This window comes from Thermobia domestica, chromosome 14 (genome assembly GCF_964235325.1).
Source record: "Thermobia domestica chromosome 14, izTheDome1.hap1.1, whole genome shotgun sequence".
Taxonomy (NCBI): Eukaryota; Metazoa; Arthropoda; class Insecta; order Zygentoma; family Lepismatidae; genus Thermobia; species Thermobia domestica.
The window spans coordinates 189,814,267-189,835,546 of record NC_137467.1 but is presented as its reverse complement, the minus strand read 5'-3'; the positions used below and the strand labels follow the sequence as shown (position 1 = coordinate 189,835,546).

Here is a 21,280-nt window from a genome sequence, read left to right as displayed (position 1 = left end):
AAGATTGAAACTTCCCACACAGAAATTCACAGTACCTTACGTAAAGATTGTAGCGAGACAACAAAGACCGTAGTACAGTTTTTCGTTAGGCTACTCGTTTACGTAGTGGTCGTGTGAGCATAAAGAATGATGCAAGACCAGAAAGGCCGAAATCATCAACTGATGAAAGAAGAGCCAAAGTGTGGCAGATGTACTTGAACAAGATCACCGTGTGACATGTGAGGTACTTTCTGACATCACAGGGACTCCATCTGCGTCAGTATACCGAATTCAGACAAGAGATTTACAGAAGAGAAAAATTTGTGCCCGGTAAGTCCTGCACTTTTTGACTGCTGAACAGAAGCAGACACGTCTGGACGATGCAACGGTGTTGAAACAAAGATCCAAAGTTGAAAGTGGAGACAGAAGTCCACCAGACTACGACTTGTTCCCAAAGTTGAAACAACGTATGTGTGGATGTTAGCAGCCGTTACCCGAGCCATTCCACAGCTACACAAACATGGTGTCCTTGATGGAATACAGAAGCTACCCGGACGTTGGAATTCCGTTATTGCGAAGCAGGGAGATTATATTGAAGGCCTGTCAAGAGATCCCCAATCAAGAGAGTCCCAATTAGTGTGCATTATTCACGAAATGACCTTCGTATATAAAAATATAGTAGGGTTTTCATTAGAATCACCCCTGTAAAATGCGAAATATGCTATATGATTCAACCTTGAATGAATTTTGTTCCTTTTTGTTAAAACTTACCTGAAATAAGGATCTAATACTAGGCTGGAAGACTAAAGAATGGTTTAGAAGGAAAGAGTGTAAAAGGGGTTGCGGATACACTGCTAGGCGTGAAATAATTCCAGTCAAATGCAGATTCACATAAAGACTATTCTGCATCATATTCTCCAGCTTTTTCAGCAATGCATCCAAAAACGGACCTGAAAAAAAAAAATCATTAAAATTATAATTATACATGTACAGGCGTTACTGACATTTATTTCAGCAACTCCTTCAAAATACACAAAGGTAACTCAAATTTGATATAAACTACCCCTTGAGCAAGACAATACGTTTATTGTACAGTCCGCAGCCAGGGTGTCTATTAAAATTCCAAACTGAAATTTCGTGATTTTTTCGTGACCTTTTTTCCCAAACCATATAATTTAGTCACATTCTCACGAATTTGGGTGCGAATTGGGCCGAATTTTTATGCATGCACTAGAAGCGTGCTTTGCTTGCGATTTGGTAGCGTCTAAAGCCGACCACAGACATTTTTGGTGGTGAATTTTGAATTTTTAATGAACAAAATTTTCGTCTATACTTACAAATTTTGAACAGATAAAAAAATCGTGACCCAAAAGTTAAATTTCGTGACTTTTTCATGACTTTCGTGGCCGATAGGCCCTGGCAGCAAAAAACCTGCAACATGAGTATGTAAGTTTATTGTGAAACTACGCCTAACAGCACAAGGAATCAACATGACGTCTAAGTGGCACGAATCACGCGTCCTCGAAACCTTGGCGTCCTTCCCTGCATACTTATTTTGGAGCAAAAGACTTTGCCGTTTCACAATAAACTTACGTGTTCATGTTGCAGGTTTTTTGCTGCGGACTGTACAAAAATATTGACGTGTATTGGTTTCGCCAACTATCCACTTTGGCATCACCAGACAGTACGAATCTTGAAGTCTGTGGACATACATTCCCTGATGCGAATTTCGTACGGTGTATATACTGGCAGTCTTTAAATAGATTTCTATAATTGTTTCAAAATACACATGTGTTTTGTCCGTTGACCAGTTGCTAATGGAACCAAGAGATCTGCTCGAGACAGGTTTTATGGTAATTAACTTACTTCAACGGGTGGATTTCAATTGATTACTAATTAATGCGGTGGGGAGCGTACCTACTGTGTAAATAAAATAATAATAATAATAATAAAAAAGCTCGTACCTTAGCACACCCAAAAAGACATAAAATCTCAATAGTTTCGAGGCACTCATCCCGTCTTCCTCGGTGCATATAAAGAAAACTTCCTGCTACATAAAAAGATATGATGTATGAAATTATTTGTCTATAGCAGTGGTTCTCAACCTAATTCATATCGCGATCCCCATTTTATCACATCCTCTTTCCAGCGGCCCCCTTATAATTTACGATTTGTAATAAGCTTCTGTGGGATTTTTAATATATCTATTGCGGGGATGTCACGATATCCATCCATTTCTATAATAGTAGAATCCATTTCTTGTATATAGTCGATACAGTAACTTCCATAAAAGCGAGTGGATTAAAACCAAATTTGGTCAGTTCATTCATATTACAAATATCGAATCCGATCCGTCATACTGTTTCAAAATAGAGGCCAGTTGAAACTTTTAAAATTTCATAACTCCTTTAATTTTGGGTCATATGATAAAAAATAAAGTGATTTCTAATTTGGTTTTAAAAAAAAAACTTGGATAGTTGTTAAAACAGTTATTGAGTATTTTAAATGACTTGATAATGTATGCCACGAAGATTGAATCGGACATTGCCGCACTAATGAAATCACACCATGCTCAGGTATCTCATCAGCTTTCAATTTTAATTGTATTTCAATATGCAGTTCTCATTAGTTTCATATCGTACTTCTTTCATTTCTAAACTACTCTGTGTCTGTTGAAAATGTTTAGTAGACCTGTCTTTTGTTGTTCTTAACAGTCTGCATAAAAATAAAAATATGCTTATCAAAACAAAATTCAAAATATTTAAAAATATTTTCCGGTATTAGTTTCTAATTATATTTCTCTCTTTCGCTTATCTTCGCGACCTCCAGGTTGAGAAACCCTTGTCTATGGTGTAGATTAGACATTATGAAATGAGTTAAAAATTTGAGGAGTGGAAGTCTGATGAAGACACAGTTATTGTGTTGAAACTGTTACGTGATAGTATCTTTTTTACATATTTATTTATTTATTTATTTATTTAGCCTGTTTTGACTTACAATATGGAGAGTATCTCCTATAAGTTCTACAGTTGTCATGCATATAAATCAAATTGTAATTACAGCTTATTACACCATTTGAAGTACAAAATTATAATAAACATCGCATATTAAATTTGTTACATAATTACATCATATTCATACAGCGTTATCATTTGCAAACTCCTGAACTGAATAATATGCTTTAGAAAGTAACAGAGTACGAATTTTGTTTTGAGTATTAAAATTTACCTCTTTATAATGTGATGGTAACGTATTATAAAGTCTCGTACAATTTAAATAAACATTTTTTTGGTACTTGGAGTAATTTTGTTGTACTACGTAAATGTCGTTTAATTGCCGCGTGTTGTATGCATGAATATCTCTTGTTTGTATAAACATCTGTTTGTTTTGTTTCACGAAGTGTATACATTGATATATGTATAGGCTTGGAAGGGTTAAAATTTTTTGTGATCTAAATATTTGTTTACATGATGTTCTTTTATTTACTCTGAATATTATTCGTAGTATTTTCTTTTGTATCCGAAATGTTTCCTGACTGCATGCGGCTGACCCCCAAAAGATAATTCCAAAACTGAGGAGTGATTGGACTTTTGCATAGTATATTGATAATAAGCTATTTCGTGAAACTGTATCTCGTAACCTAAAGAACGCAAAACATAAAGTAGTCAATTTTTTATTTAATGTTTTAACATGGGTTTGCCAAGACAAATCATCATCGATGTAAACACCAAGTAATTTTGTTGCATTAGAATACTCAATTTGTTTTCCATTAATGTTTAGCGAAGGGAAGGATGGATTATTTCCTGGAAAACGAAAGTTAATTGCGACTGTTTTATCTGTATTTAGGAGAAGGTTATTTGCATTCAACCAAGTAACTATTTTGCTTATAACCTTTTCTGTCTTGACCAATACTAAATTTGGGTCTTGTTCAGTAATAACTATATTTATATCATCAGCATATAACATGCATTTTGTGGGGTGTAAAGTTTTTATCAGATCATTTATGTAAATTATGAATAGAGTAGGGCCTAAAATAGAGCCCTGAGGGACACCTCTGGTAATTTTTGTTTGCTTTGAGAAGAAAGTGCAGGATCGATTTGATTCAACTTTTGTAATTTGAACAGTTTGGCATCTATTTGTTAGGTAGGATGAAAACCACTGGTTTGCTACGCCACGTATGCCATATTGAGACAATTTATTTAGCATAATATTGTGATCAATTTTGTCAAATGCCTTTGACAGATCGATGAATAAACCTATAACATAATTCTTATTATCGAGTGATTTCAGGACATCTGTAAGAAAATCAAATAAAGCGGTATCAATACTTTTATTCTTCTGAAATCCGTGCTGAAAAGTCGAGATAATATTATGATTTATTAAAAATTTGCTAAGACGTTTTGCCATGACTGACTCAAATATTTTTGAAAATATCGATAGCACTGAAATAGGTCGATAATTTGTCATGACATTCTCATCACCCTTTTTAAAAGTTGGAAGAACCTTAGCATTTTTAAGTAGTGTGGGAAATATACCGTTTTCTAACGAGAAATTTATAAGGTAACAAAGTTGATATGTGATATGTTTCGCACATTTTTTAATTACAATGGAAGGAACTTCATCCATACCTGAAGAACTGCTGTTTGATAAAGATTTAATTATTCCTATTAACTCATCTACAGAAACTGGATATAAGAACATAGACTTTGTGTTTATTTCTCCTTGATTTGGGAGTTTCTGCATTATTTTTGAGTGATCAGTATTTTTCGTTTGATCAGCTGAATTCACAAAATGATCGTTAAATATATCTGCAATTTGCTGTGGATTGTTTATAACTTTACCATTTAGTTTAAGATATTCTACACTCTTAGGCCTGCTTGTGCCAAGAGTTTTATTGATTATTTGCCACATTGCTTTAGTCTTATTTCGGGCATTTAAAATCAAGCTATTGTTTTGCATTAATTTTGCTGCCCTTATGACCTTCTTATAGGTTTTCCTATACAGTTGTATGTATTTCTTTAAATCATCAGATTTAAAATTACCAGATTTAAGGATCTTATTAAATCTTATCAAATTGCTACTGGATTTTCTAATTCCATTTGTAATCCAACTTTTATCAATGCGTTTCGAAATAGTACGACTTTTTAAGGGAAAAGCAATATTAAAATAATATAAAAATGTGTCCATAAAAGCTTTAAACTTTTCATCCATGGAACTATATTTATATATATCCTCCCATGTTTCTTGGCTTATTAAATAACACATATATTGAATATTCGACTCTGAAAAGGATCTCTTTAAGGTTGTATAGTTTTTATTTTTAACTAATTTATCTATCAATGGTAATTGTACGTATATAGCGTCATGATCTGAAAAACCAGGATTGAAAACACGTGATACATTTATTGGTTGATTTTTCATAATTATGAACTGATCTAAAGCTGTTTTTCCAAATCGCGTGGGTTCATTTATAACGGCATGCATATTAAATGTGTTCAGCAAACCTTCTAACTGAGACTTATACTTCGAGTCAATTAACCAATTAATATTCACATCACCACATATAATTACATTTCGAGGCTTAACAAACAAATGATTCAGCATGGATTCTAATTTATTAAAGAAGATAGACATATCGCCAGCATAAGGTCTATATAGACATATTATGTAAACATTAGACTCATTTAGTTTCAGGGCCGTTGCTTCAATGTGCATTTCACAGATGAACTGACTTATATCTAACTCAGTATATTTTATATTATCATTTGTAAAGATACAGACTCCGCCGTGCTTCCTTTCCGTACGACAATAGAATGATGCTAACTTAAACTTATTAAAATTCACTAATTTTATTGCGTTGTTATCAAGCCAGTGTTCAGAAAGACATACAATGTTTATATTGTTTAATTTATCCAGGAGCACTTCTAATAATTCAACCTTTGTACCAAGCCCTTGTACATTATGATGATAAATATTTAATGGACCTTTGCATAATTTTTCTGGCTGTGAACTAAAAAAGGAAGTTCTTCCACATTTGAAAAGGAATTTACCATATTTTCATTCCTACTTTCTGGATAAGGGAGGGGTATAGGACAGGTTACTATGTTACGTTTTATCATTTCACTTAGTTTGTTACAAATGTAATCTTTACCATTACGATTTAAATGCATACCATGCCTTGTGTGGTATTCCCTTGGCATACTACTAACATCTAACAGCCTTACATTCCCAAAATGCTTACACAACCTCTTCAAACTCTCGTTTGTTTTCAGCACTTCTTTGTTTACACACGAGAAATCAGCAAGATCATACCTATAAGGCAAATTTACAACTATTACATTTGTATGTGTCATATAAGGCAACCTTTGACGCAGTGTATCTGTAACATTTTTTGATTCATTTTTTGACACATCATTTGTGCCTCCGAATATTATCACTGTATCCTCTTTTGTGAGTTTATCAACAGATGCCATGATAGGTTGGGTTACTTCTTTAAGATTTGCGCCTGGTTTAATTAAACCTTGTACACCAATATTATTTACCTTATCTTTTAGCATAGAGGACATATTACGACCATGGCTATCAGAGTAAATAACAATTTTACCTGCTACTTCCTTTGTTGGTGTAGATTTCACTGCATTATTCACAGATGACTTCACCCGAACTATTCTTCGTGTAGGAGATATCTTTCCTTGTACTTCATCAACATCAGGTTCCATCAACACACTATACCGGTTTTGTGTAGGTATCACTAACTTATCAGCTCTTGTAGCATTAGTCAGTTCAGTAACAGGTTCTACAACTGTTTTCACATTAGTTACCTTTTCCGCACTTTTCATTGGTGATGTACATGACAGTTTTGCAGCTGACACATTTTGCACCCTTGCACTTAGATCCTGTGAATTTAGGGTACTGCTCACACCGTTTTTTCGCAGCTGGGAAGAACATTTGGTACTACTGTAAATATTACAGCTTTCACTACTCACCACACTTAGGTCTACTACTTTTTTGTTGCCATTTAAGCCACTGGACTTAGCACCTTTTTGCACAACCTTACTCCACGTATTGTTTATTTCACTTGTGTTAGTCGATTCATTATTATAGTGCTGGTGAAACTTCTGGACATCATTACTTAAGATCTCAATTATTTTACGTAATGTAGCAATCTCTTCATATATTTTAGGAAATTCATCTAACACTGCTTGAAAATTTGAAACTTCATGTCGATCATCACTAGTTTGAATTACAGTATCAATACATGAAATACACGACCATTTATTTTTTATATCAGTTTTCTTCACGCCACTACATTTGCCAATATGAAATATATGTTTACAAACATCACAGCGTATACTGTTTTTTACTACTTTTTTACATTTATAACACTTCTTAACCTGAGTTTCACGATTTCTTCCATCAGGTGAACAACAACATACAACCATATTCGACGCCATATTGATAGGGAAGTTTTGTAGTTTACAAATAAAAGCTCATAATTCAGCACCTGTTCGTGCGATTTCTCTGAAAATTTCAGAAATCAACGTTCATAACAGCACTAATAAACACTATAAATATCAGCGTTGTCACAATTAAAAAACTCCGAAAATATCGAGATAAACCAGGTCGTTAACTTATCAACAAGGTCTCTACTATAATTCACAAATCGAAGTTCATAATTCAGCACCTGTGTGTACGATTTTCCTGAGACTTTCAGAAATTAACATTCATAATAGCACTAATAAACACTATAAATATCAGCGTCGTCACAATTTCAAAACTCCGAAAAATCTGAAGATAAACCAGGTCGTTAACTTGTCAACAACGTCTCTACTATAATTCACAAATCGAAGTTCATAATTCAGCACCTATTTGTACGATTTTCCTGAGACTTTCAGAAATAAACGTTCATTATAGCACTAATAAACGCTATGAATATCTACGCCGTCACAATTTCAAAACTCCAAGATCATAAGAAAGACCAGATCCTATAACTTATCAACAAGCTGCATCAACCATATTTAGATAATTATTAATCCATAATTCGAGAACTAAATGCACGACATCCAAAAAACTTCCTAGCATTATTCTTCATGATGGCAATAATTAGTTCAACAAATATCAGCACAATCACAATTACGGAACTATTAAAAATTTCATAAACAAGCAGTTTCTTGAAAATATCAACAAATCTAATTAGTCAACAAATATTACTATCGACAAATCAAAATGTATACGAAGCACTTAAACAGCACCAGTTTTTCTCGATTTTAAAGTTAAAAACAAATAATTTTGCCAAACCAACTGTCGAAATCAGTTCTCGAAACCTTCATAGTCACTTTAAACACCACGTTTATATCAAGAAAAACATATTTCCACTAGAAAATAGCTGTTAAATGTCTGAAGGCTTGAAGCGTCGCCATCCCTAGACATAGGCTTGCTCAGTGTGTTATCGTGTATTAGTACAAAATGGAAAGAAGGCCTGAGAGAATAGTGAAAAATTTAATAGTGAAATTTTCATTTTTTCTGATTTTGTGTGTAAAGAACAATCCTTATTTAAGTGCTTCAGTAATTACCATATCATCAATTTACTGAATGATTTGCAGTTCAACACCGTTAATTAGATATTAGTTCAAGATCGACTGTCGAGTGTTTGGTACTTTGATCTTACTTAGAAATACAGTGATATCTTGGAAAAAAATTAAATCTTTAAAGAATTAAAGTTTTACGTTCCACGATTACGCCGGTTAGGCCAAAGGAGACGCTGATGGTGAGAGATGAGTGAAATGGTGGAATAAAGAAAGTGGGAAGAAACGGGAGAATCCCGAGAAAACCCACGAGCACGGTGTTTGTCCACCACAGTCCACACGGCTCGAGCTGGGGTCGAACCTGGAACCCTAAGCACCGGAGGTGTGCGCTCTACCACTGAGCCACCGCGCCCGCCAGTGATATCTTGGAATATGAACCTAATCCACTCCGGAACCTTGTTCAAATTCCAAATCGTTTCAATTCAAAAACAAGTTGTTTCCTTTAAAATAATACAGGGTTGGTGAGGGTACTTATGAGATAGGTTTCAAAACTTTTCCACGTTACTCAGCTTACATTAGTTTTGAAAACAGTTAACCTAGGCAGCAGTTTATGGTGCCAATAGAGTAACAATTTGCTGCTAAGAAATTTCCTGTTATCTCATAAGTTGACGAGTAAATGTAAAATTTGTGCTGTTTCATAATTTCCCTCCTAAATCGTAATTATAAGACAGTGGTTGGGTAATTATGAGAGAGCTGTTGTCCCCAGCTTTCTGCATGTTATATTGAGGTATGAAGGAGTCCAGTTGTGAGACAAAGAAGTCTTCGTTATTTTGTGTTTATTACATTAAGACATACAAATATTTGGCTGAGTTACAAGAAAATAACTAAGAAAGAAAGTGGAAATAGCTACTGATGTTATTCTAACATTTTTGTGAGTTCACTATAATAGGCCTGTATTAGGTAGTTTCAGGTTACAAAACAGGCTTGTGGAATAAATTTAGACAAAGTTCTAGGTTGTTCGCTAAAAAAGAACTTGGGCTACTTCTATTTCTTTTATGTTTTAGTATATTGATATGCAGCCTAGACTATTTTCAACTAAATAATGTAGTAGTGTAAATAATTTCCAGTTTGAATAGAGGATTAAGGGAGGGTATAGAATCTATTCTTGGGACGTTGAATAAATTGTAAAAGAAGTGCTTCTCAATATCTTTTGCAGTTCTTGCTCTATGAAAATCAGTATTGAAACCAGAAGTACTATAGATTGAACTACTTCCGGTTTCGATAGAGTGTTGCAGGTTGTGATTATATATATATATACTCCTGTGACCATGAATCGATTGCAGAAAGATGTTCCTCGCTGTCTATTACTATTTTTGTTCTATGGCGATAAATATTGAAACCCGAAATGATTATTTTTAATTACTTCTGGTTTGAATAGAAGGTTAATGGAGAAGACAGGACCTGTTTATGGGGTGCTGAATCGATTGCAAAATCCGCATCTCGATATCTCCTATTGTTTTGGCTGTGATAACTGACGACAGACGAACGAACGGACAAACCCGTTCTTTAAGACTTCCGACACTTATGCATAGCATAGTTTGAAAATCTAAAAAATCAGGTCGTAAATTTTGTATGTGAATTTACAAAATGAAACGAGACAAGGACATCTTTTTCGATAATCAAAACTAGATAAAAAAAAAATTCTTCGAGAAGAGAGACGAGATGTGACTTACAAAATTTAGATAAGGAAACCCTATTTCTCGTGTGGACTCGTGAACACCACTATATCAGATGTATTTCTTTATATATTGGTAATAGTAGTTACACAATAGGCTTCAGGGTTTATCAAAATGGGAGACTGCGTCTATTACAGTACGTTCCTTAGGTTTCGCTACAGTCAGTAGTTACTATTTACATAACGCTTATATTCTATTGCTATAGTATTTAATTAGTGTTCAAGGGAGACGTTTATACTTATTGTGTTACATTGCTCTAGTTTCCAGAAAAATGTTTACTTTATCTGAGTTACGGGAAAGTAAACAAAAAGTGTTTTGTGAATTTAAAAAAAAAAAAAAAAAAAAAAAACGAAAAGAGGTAAAAAGGAAGAAGGAAAAATAGTCACTGACCATCCCTTTCTTGACAATCTGAAAAGACATAAGGCAACGTCGTACAACCATTGATGGATCGGTTTTGCCAGCAGGAGAGTTGTCCGCTGACGTTATTTGAGTGCTATTTTGCGGTTTTTGGGGAAAAAGGACCATGCCTTTGAGTTTCTGAAACTGTATAAAAGGATAGTGAACAGAGTATACCACTTCCGCCCAGGACCGTCAACATTAAGCTGTAGGTCCTCGTAATGAATTTAATCATATATATATATAAAATCAGTGGTTCCACAGGTATCAATGGTACTTACCAATATTTGGTGTTGTGTTGAAAATATCCATGTACGGACTTTCTCTGGAAAATCTTCTGTACACTTTCTTTAAATTTAACGAAGTATCAGTCTGTTCTACGTTGTTCTTTTGTTTTTCATCTATCACATCACTGCTTTCTTTCACTACTTCACTGTCACTCCGACAAGCATCTATATTTACAGTATCACTAGGCTCCACAGCGCTTTGCACAGAAATCCCTTCTGAAATACAATTGACTTCGTTTTCCGGCGTGGTCTCTCTCGAGTCTTTAAAAGCAAAACTTTCGTACCCACTGCTTTCCCCAAACGACTGCAAACTTTGATCATTGTTTACCGTATCCCCATGAACGGTTTCCGCACTAAAATTGTTATTATTCTCTAATTTTTTAGCACTATTAGTTATATCCATAAGGTCATTAACTTTTGTGCTATTCGCTACATTTTCTTCGGTTAACGCATCCGGCTTAATAACATCTGATTTCTTTGGCTTACTACTATCACTTGAATTAGACACTAATTTTGACTCTCCTGTCCTTTCTTCTAACGCACTCGGTGGCGGATTCTCGCCATCATACGGATACTTCCAACTCAAGCACGCCGAGGCACAATCTTGGATTTTTTGCCTCGCATGGCAGAGATACATGAAGTAATTACCGTACAAACTCTCACAACCACGAGCATAATATAAATTCAAAGACGATGGGATGGACATTGGTTCATTGCTTAAAGAGCTTCGACTGGGGAAGTTGGATGGCTGAAGGGCTGGTAACGAGGGACTAGTACTAACAGACGGAGGAGAGTTCACGCGTTCTACGCTCGAACTACATGTGGCACAACACGACGGTGACAGCGACAGGAACTTCTCTGAGCTTCTGCAGTATGGTTCAATGTCCTTGACCCTTCGTCGCTGGGACAGCATCACATGTGTGCAGGGGATGAGGTACTGAAACACCAACTCCAACATTACGTCTTCACAGTTCAGGTCCACAAGGGTCTCGAACAGCGCCAACGTAACAAGACACAACTGCAAAAGAAAAGATATTCAAAATGAATCTTGTAAACATTTAATATTTATAAAAATTACACAACCACACATACAATAAATAAATAAATAAATAAGAAGAAAAGTTCTGTGCACTGGACTCCAGCAGGGTATGGTATTTTATTTTCGAAACTCCAGGACGATCGATCATGTCAATTTTTTTATGGGCGAAATGTTAAGCAATACGAAACAACAGAAATTCTGTGGAGCGGGCCCCAGGGTGTGGATTCGATGTATTTTGTTACGCCGAATCCATATTTGGAAACCCCAGGATGACTGACCCGTGTCAATTTTGTTTTATGGGCGCTGTGCAGAGGACCCCAGGGTATGGATTCGATGTATTTTGTTACGCCGAATCCATATTTTTTGGAAACCCCCGGATGACTTACCGTGTCAATTTTGTTTTATGGGCGCTGTGCAGAGGACCCCAGGGTATGGATTCGATGTATTTTGTTACGCCGAATCCATATTTTTTGGAAACCCCCGGATGACTTACCGTGTCAATTTTGTTTTATGGGCGCTGTGCAGAGGACCCCAGGGTATGGATTCGATGTATTTTGTTACGCCGAATCCATATTTCGAAACCCCAGGATGACTGACCCGTGTCAATTTTCTTTATGGGCGAAAACCGTGTGTTCTCCCTATCCCAAATCGCTGAAGTTTCTCGCCCGCTAAACAAAATTAATACGGTCTATCGTCCTGGGGTTTAGAGCTCCTCCGTGGCTAAGCAGTTAGCGTACGCGCCTTTGGCGTGGGAGACCTGGGTTCAATTCCCGACGGGAGCTCATGTGCTTCAGATTCCACGTTAATCAGTAGATCCACGTCTCATATAGCCTCGCTGCTGAACGGGACGTTAAACTCAAAATCAACTCAACTCAACGTCCTGGGGTTTCCAAATTTGGATTCAGCATAACAAAATACACTGAATATCATAGTTATGCCTTTAGACTAAATAAGCCAATTAATTATAAAATAATTAGTAGAATGGTGATGTGGGAGAAAATGGGGGAACCCCGAGAGAAAATCCAAGAACACGATGTTGTCCACCATAGATTAACGTAAGCTGGAAAACAACCAAGGAAAACATCACACCAGAGCTAGGCATTCTATCACTGAGCTACAGTGCTTTCCTCGGAGTTTCGAGACTAGGGGGCATGGTGGTTCAGTGGTAGAACGTTTACCTCTGGTGCGTGGGATTCTGGTTCGATCTCCGGCTAAGTAAGTTTGTCATGAACAACATTATGTTCATGGATTTTTCGGGGTACTCCCGCTTCCTCCCACTTTATCATTCCACCAGTTCTACCCTCTCACTTTATCATTCCGCCAGTTCTTCCCTCTCACTTTATCATTCCACCAGTTATTCCCTCTCACTTTATCATTCCACCAGTTATTCCCTCTCACTTTATCATTCCGCCAGTTCTTCCCTCTCACTTTATCATTAAACCAATTCTTCCATCATCATTCATTTGCCTTAATCATCGTCTCCCTTAGCCTAAAAGGCATAATTGTGGGACGTTAACCTGAAAGATTTCATTTCATTTTCATTTTCGTGGGAGGTTCAGCAATAAATCAATGTTTGCACAGCAAAAATATATATTAGACACTGAGAGTATTGAGAAGATAATGTGTAGTTCGAAGTAACGAGTGAATATGAATTTGGGTGAAGATTAGAATTAAGACTGATAAGACTTAAATTTCTGTTGTAATGATTTAGATGAAACAGTGGCCTTAAACACATGAAAATAAATACATCTCTCCACTATAATTTACAGAGCTCAAAAAGTACATGCAGAGTTCACCTAGATTCCCGTCTTCAAAAGTTTACAATACTTCGTCTAATTTCATTAAGCTCCAACACTTTTTTTAAAATTTATTTTCAAAAAAGGCTTTATTTAGATTATTGGAAGAAATGATGAAATGAAAAGAGTGGGAGGAAAAGGGAGAACCCTGCGAAAAATTATCGATATGATACCAACCATCAACTTATTTGGCCTGGAATCGAACAACCAAATCGTTATCGAGATAAGTGCTTTCCCATTTAGTCATAGTTACTTAACAGGCTTCCAAAATGAATAAGAAAGCCAAGATTTTGAACTTTCTGATGACCCATGATACCTTCCCCATAAGTCTATTTTATATTAAACTAGCTGAAACGCTTCTTCTTCGAACTGGGAGAATAAGCTGATGGGGAGTATTTAAACCCCTTTCCTTCTTAGGAATCACATTTCAGTGAATGTGTACTAACAAAAACCCGTAATGTCATCCTCCCCTCACCATCCATGCCGTCAGAGAATGAATTTGGCATAAATGACGTCGACACTACTCACCTCAGTGACCAATTATTTATACACGTCACCCCTTCTCAATTCTCACCCAGCCACCCCAATGCCGATAATCATCTATGTCATATTGTAAAATGCTTGGGAGCCTGAAGGTTGATAACCATCAAAAGTATCACTGTAATTGGTTCTGTAGTCACTGTACGATGAGACAACATACAAACTCATATTCACTTATATATATATATATATATATATATATATAAAATCTGATTAAAACTAACATTTATTATTTCTCACCTGTGTTACTGTTTCGGAAATACGAGGGGCACTCATAAAGTTCCTGGAATGATTATGTAGTTTTGGTATTTCTGATGCAATCACAGCGAATCTTGTAGAATACAGTCCTTAGGTTCCCTAATTATGCATATGACAAGTGTGTACAGGTTATAACACTTAGTTTACGAGTAATGTACCTAAACGGAAGAGTATGTGGTAATCACTTGGTGCACTGTCGCAATTTGAACAATGTTCAAACCCAAGTTTTTATACAAATTGGGAAAATTACTTCAGATACCTGCTTTAATAACCTAAAAATCACATTACAGTGACAATGCTTTAAGGAAAACAGCATCGGTACCTGTTTTGTCACCGTAGAAGAGATCAAAATTAACGTGAAGGCTGAACTTCGGGTGACAATGCTTTTAAGGAAAACAGCATCGGTATATGTTTCGTCACCGTAGAAAACATTAAAATTAACGTGAAGGCTGAACTTCGGGTGACAATGCTTTAAGGAAAACAGCATTGGTAAATGTTTCGTCCCCGTAGAAGATATCAAAATTAACGTGAAGGCTAAACTTCGGGTGACAATGCTTTAAGGAAAACAGCATCGGTACCTGTTTCGTCACCGTAGAAGACATCAAAATTAACGTGAAGACTGAACTTCCGGTGACAATGCTTTAAGGAAAACAGCATCGCTACCTGTTTCGTCACTGTAGAGGACCTCAAAATTAATGTGAAGGCTGAACTTCGGGTGACAATGCTTTAAGGAAAACAGCATCGGTACCTGTTTCGTCACCGTAGAAGACATCAAAATTAACGTGACGGCTGAACTTCGGGTGACAATGCTTTGAGGAAAACAGCATCGGTACCTGTTTCGTCACCGTAAAGACAATAAAACTAACGTGACGGCTGAACTTCGGGTGACAATGCTTTAAGGAAAACAGCATCGGTTCCTGTTTCATCACCGTAGACATCAAAACTAACGTGACCGCTGAACTTCGGGTGACAATGCTTTAAGGAAAACAGCATCGGTACCTGTTTCATCACCGTAGACATCAAAACTAACGTGACGGCTGAACTTCGGGTGACAATGCTTTAAGGAAAATAGCATCGGTATCTGTTTCGTCACCGTAGAAGACATCAAAATTAACATGGAGACTGAACTTCGGGTGACAATGCTTTAAGGAAAACAGCATCGGTACTTGTTTCGTCACCGTAGAAGACATCAAAATTAACGTGACGCCTGAACTTTGGGAGATACCGAAAGATGACTTTCGTCAGTACGTCGGTTAGGCTAAAGGAGACAGTGATAATGAAAAATAAATAAAACTGTGGAATAAGAAAGTGGGAGGAAACGGAAGACTCCTGAGAAAACCTACACACCTGGCACGAGATGGAATCGAACCAAAAACCCCATGCACCAGAGTCGAACGCTCTACCGGTGAGCCACCGCGGCCCAAGAGAAATGAATGAAATGGTAGAATGAAAGTGAAGGGAAATGAAAGAGCCCCGAAAAAACCCACGCACATGGTGTTTGTCCACCACGAAGTTCACTTGGCGCGAGATGGGACTGATCCAAGAACCCCATGGACCAGAGGTGAGCGAGCGCTCTACCGCTGAGACAATACGGTTCAAGAGAAATGAATGAAATGTTGGATTGAAGAAAGTGGAAGGAAACGGAAGAGCCCCGAGAAAACCCACGCACATAGTGTTTGTTCATCACAAAGTTTACTTGGCTCGAGCTCAATCGAACCAAGGACCCCATGCACCAGAGTCGAACACTCTACCACTGAGAAAGACATATAAATATTATTATTTATCTATACTTTTGGGCCTTATCTATCTATCAATGTCTTTTTACTTATATCTTAAGCTCGGAACAGCCTAAGCAAATAAACCTATAAGCTAGAATGTTATGCTTGATGAATGCAGGGGTGTATTCCTACTTTTGGGCCACCCTGCATAAATAAAAATGAAAATGACTATGTGACTTGGTAACTCTTGAACCACCAGACTGATCTCGATCAAATTTTCAACATAGATGAGGTTTAGGCCTGGGATTGTTTTGATCATTTCATTTTGACGATGCAACTTGGGGGAGGAGGACGGTATTTAAAAATGATCGATATTAGTGTCGAAACCACGATTTTTGGGGTTGCTGAGATGAATAGTGACATTTCTGATGCCGTTTAAACAAAAAAATTCAGCCCCGCAACTTGGGGGAGATATTTAAAAATTATCGAAAATGACCGACATTAGTGTCGAATTCATAGTTTTCGGTATGGCTGAGATTAACAGTGACGCTTTTGATGTCGTTTAAATCCAAATTCAGCCTACAATAGTAATACAGTATTTAATTTTTAGAATTTTTAGATTTCTGGGCCTTCGGCATCTATGGTCATGTTAGTCCGTCACTTATAAAGGGATGATGTCCCTCGGCGATCACATTATCCGAGGAAAGGGAAGGAAGAAAGGATTGGGGAAGGAAGCAAGCGGCCTGAGACCTGTATGTTAGGTACCATCTCGACATTTACCTGGTGAGAATGAAGGAAACCTCACTCACGATGACTGGCCTCAAAAAGCTTTTTGCTCCATCGGGAATCGAGCCCGGACCGCTTGCACCAAAGGTTTTCTACTACTGTGTATTTTAAGGTAAATTTTTCGTCATGAATAGCATTATACATTTTTCTACGTATTTAAAGTAGATTTTTGGTCATGAATAGCATTTTACATTCTTCTGTATATTTTACAGTAAATTTTTAGTCATAAATGGCATTTTACATTCTTCTGTGTATTTTACAGTAAATTTTGGTCATGAATAGCGTTTTACATTCTTTTGTTTATTTTAAAGTAAATTTTGGTCATGAATAGGGTTGGCGACTACGCTACACGGGGTCACATTTAATTTCTATTTATACCCTTTACTTACTGTTTTCTGATTTTTCATTAATCGTCATTGTTTCTATAGATTTAAATTCTTGTTTAACCCAGCGAAGCGGGTACCTGACGCTAGAACGGAATAAATGTTACGTCCACATGTAGAGGATAGATGAGCACCCTAGAGCATAGAAAGGCGATCATGACTTATCTACCAGTAGTAACAACACACTCTAACCACGATGAATGTCCACAACAACTTACCCTGGACTTGCACCCGACTCGTTGAATCAGGCTATCCAATATTTTCGTTCCTTCGTACGAATCCTTCAGAAGAAATTTTACAAATTTACAAAGAAGACCAGGCTCCGTTATGCTTCTTAAAAATAAGTCGAAGTATGCCGTAGCTGCTATTATTTCTTCTACAGAATTCTGTAAAGAAATACAAAAACACTTAAAGCTTTTTTCTATGTTAAGCAGCGACAGAAAGAAAGAGTCAGTCAATGATTTTACATTGCTGCTACAACTAATGTTGCAGAAAGCATGCCAACAATGCTATGAATGCTACAAACTGAAAAAACTACGCAGGCAACTCAATTACTTTGTTTAAAAAGCTGGAAAATAAGAAACGAAAAATTAAAAGTAGTAAAAGTAAGAACGTTCTTGTAATGTGAATACATTTGTTTCAAAATATGCTTAGGTCTAATGATATGAGGGCACGCTTTGAAAAAGTACGCAGTCAATATAGTATGTTACCGAATAACAGCGTAACGATGTAGCGTATGCAAAAGCTTCAAAACGAGGTTTGTCATCTACATGCTGTATTCAGCAATCAACAACTCACAATGTTAACAGGTATATTATTAATGATAGATCATCCAATGGGTATGGTTTGTACTACTGTGTATTTTAAAGTAAATTTTTCGTCATGAGTAGCATTTTACATTCTTTTGTATATTTTAAAGTAAATTTTTCGTCATGAATAATATTTTACATTCTTCTGTGTATTTTAAGGTAAATTTTTGACCATGAATAGCATTATACATTCTTCTGTGTATTTTACAGTAAATTTTGGTCATGAACAGCATTTTACATTCTTTTGTTTATTTTAAATAAATTTTGGTCACGAATAGCATTTTACATGCTTCTGTGTATTTTAAAGTAAATTTTTAGTCATGAATACCACTTTACATTCTTCTATCTCCTGCTGGTTGAATAACTAATTGGAATAACAGTCCTTTTAATGCACCGAGGCTAAATGTCTGTAAATTACAGTCGAATTGGCATTCAAACCGTATTTTGTAGCCCCCACCGAGGTTTGAACATAGGATCACAAAAAAACTGATTGCTTATCGTTTTATGAAGTCGTTCGCATATTAATCTGACTATACATTTCGGATTGATAACTTGTATTGTTTTTGTACCTAGGCTCTTATGTACGTGTGTAATGGCAAAGTACTGGTACTGCCCAAAACCAATAAATTTCAAAACAATGTAGTTTCTTGATTCTAAGTCAAGTACCATATTAACTATGATTCAACTCATAATACATCAAGATATTTAATTAGTGGAATATTTTTAATGGTAGCTTCCATCAACTTCACTTGTGTTCTTCAAGAAATCCATTGTTTCTCTTATAATCACATCTTTTAGCGTCATCCATGATTTCTAGTACTTTTACCCGTATGGTTTAGATTAAGTAAAAGCTACCCTAAATAATATGCGCTAACATTCTATTTACAGATTTCGATTTTTTTTTTTTTTTTTTTTTTATGCTTGCAAAGCTTGATGTTTCTATTCTTTTTCTTTCTATTTTTAACCTCCGTGACCAAGATTCCAGGGAAGAATCGAAAGCTTGGAAGTATAAGGAAAATTCAGGAATTACAGAAATCTGTTAAGAATGATAGTTAGAATTTCTGAGCGTGGTTTTGCACTGTCTGAACATACACTAACTTTGAATCCTCTGAAGAGAATAATTCCTATTTCATATCATTTCTGCACTCTACGGGGCCTTCCTAAGTTAACTTTTCTCTTACTGCTTTTCTTTACGTACTTACTCATCGTCGAAGAGGAATTCTTGAAATATCAGGGCAGAAGATTACTTGAATTTTATGGCATAACTTGTAGATTCTCGCATGTATTCACTTATAGACTACTGCTCTTGAAACTTAATGCCACTGACAGGGTATAGAAAAAGACTTGCAAATGTTTAGCCTAAAATGTTCTTTCACCCTAAAAAGGCATAGTGTATTCTATTTACAACATAGAAACATTTTCCACCTATCCACACACACAGTTTGTCGAACATAACTTTAGATAGACTTCTTCCTTGTGGAATTTTAATTATTGTTTCATCAGGAAGTAAACGCTAACCTTCTTAATTAAAAAGTACAAATAAATAAATCAGTAACAAATAATGGAAATTTCGAATACATGAATGATTGACATATTTGCATTTTTATTTGGTTAAGAAGGTTAACGTTTCGTTTACCTAAACCATATTGTATTAGTAGAAATCTTGTATCACACCAAAAATGTGATTAAAAGAGGCAATTGATGTTTGGAACAATATCACTGAATATTATAAAAATTACCATCGAAAACGTTCCGACAGATAATGAGTCAGATTTAATATTTTTATCATGCATCAGCAGGGTCCACACTGATAGTCTGACACTTATTTCCCACACTTTCTCTTAACTTTCACGACTGACTAAGTAATTTTCCCTGACTTTCCCTTAATTTATACGACTAAGTACATTTTCCCTGACTTCCCTAAATTTACACGACTGAATAAGTAATATTCGCTGACCTTCCTGAATTTACATCACCGAGAAGTAGATTTTAAGTGACTTTTCTTTAATTTCCATGACTGAGAAAGTACGTTTTCTCTGACTTTCCCTTAATTTCCACCACTGAGTAAGAAGATTCTCTCTGACCGGTGACAAGTTCTGTAGTAGGTGCCAGCTAAAAATACTCTGCAACAGATTCAACCCCGTGTAGGCAATTGGGCTTGCTGAACTTTTGCCAAATCTGTTGACACTGTCTCCATGCATAACTGTCAGAGTATCGTAAATTAATTTAATTATGATGTATACAAGAAGAAGACGCACTACTAAAATAAGAATATGGCGTTACACATTATTTTTTGCAAACTTGGCCACGACAACGGAAATTGGATAATACCAAATTTTTAGTGTAGCGTTCCTCAGTTATGGTCGGTAGAGTAAAAATATACGAATGATAACTGCGAGTAGTGTTACCCACGAAACGACAAAGGTTTTCGTTTGAAAAATGATACGAGAATCACGACAAGTACATTTTTCAACACGGGAAATTTCACGACTCTTGCGGGAAGCACTACTTCATCCAACTCTAAGATCTTATAACACTGTTTTAATGTTAAAGAATTAACAGTATTATCATCATTATGAACAGTATTATCATCAGAATTAACAATAAACGCCGATACAAGGTCTCTCCGGAAAATAATACCCATTTTATTGTGCAGCACGTTCTATCCGTCGGGATCGAAGCTGGTAAGTCACCTACCGAGTGAGTGTCTGCTCAGTTGTCTCCGAGCTCTCGGAGGTGAAGGACGGACTATTTCGTAAACTCCAGTTTTCTCCCTTGTACAAGTCGCGATGCAGCGGTCACTGGAACAAAGATATACGATCAAGTTTTCTGTAAAACTCGGCAAGTCTGCAGCGGAAACTTTTCCAGTGGTTTACAAAAGGCCTTCGGGGATAAGTGTGGGAAGGTTGTGAAGAGGTCGACGACGAAGCTTAGCTAGACGCTTGCTAATCTAATCAATGAAGGAAATGTGACTTTTGTGAAAGAACTTCTGCAAAAAGATTGTCGAATGAGTGTTCGTTTAATGGCC

The 21,280-nt window shown here is 36.2% G+C and overlaps 1 protein-coding gene across 2 annotated transcripts in view; it reads right to left on the bottom strand.

The window, feature by feature from the left end:
* Positions 1 to 21,280, bottom strand: part of LOC145670505 (FHIP family protein GJ17503-like) — an 89,379-nt gene that overhangs the window by 23,619 nt on the left and 44,480 nt on the right. For both annotated transcript variants that reach the window (XM_081739254.1, XM_081739255.1), the window contains exons 5-7: positions 17,662 to 17,829; positions 10,918 to 11,941; positions 751 to 929 (exon numbers count right to left, since the gene is read on the bottom strand). In XM_081739254.1, coding sequence (XP_081595380.1) covers positions 751 to 929; positions 10,918 to 11,941; positions 17,662 to 17,829 — 1,371 coding nt within the window. The remainder of the gene's footprint in view (positions 1 to 750; positions 930 to 10,917; positions 11,942 to 17,661; positions 17,830 to 21,280) is intronic.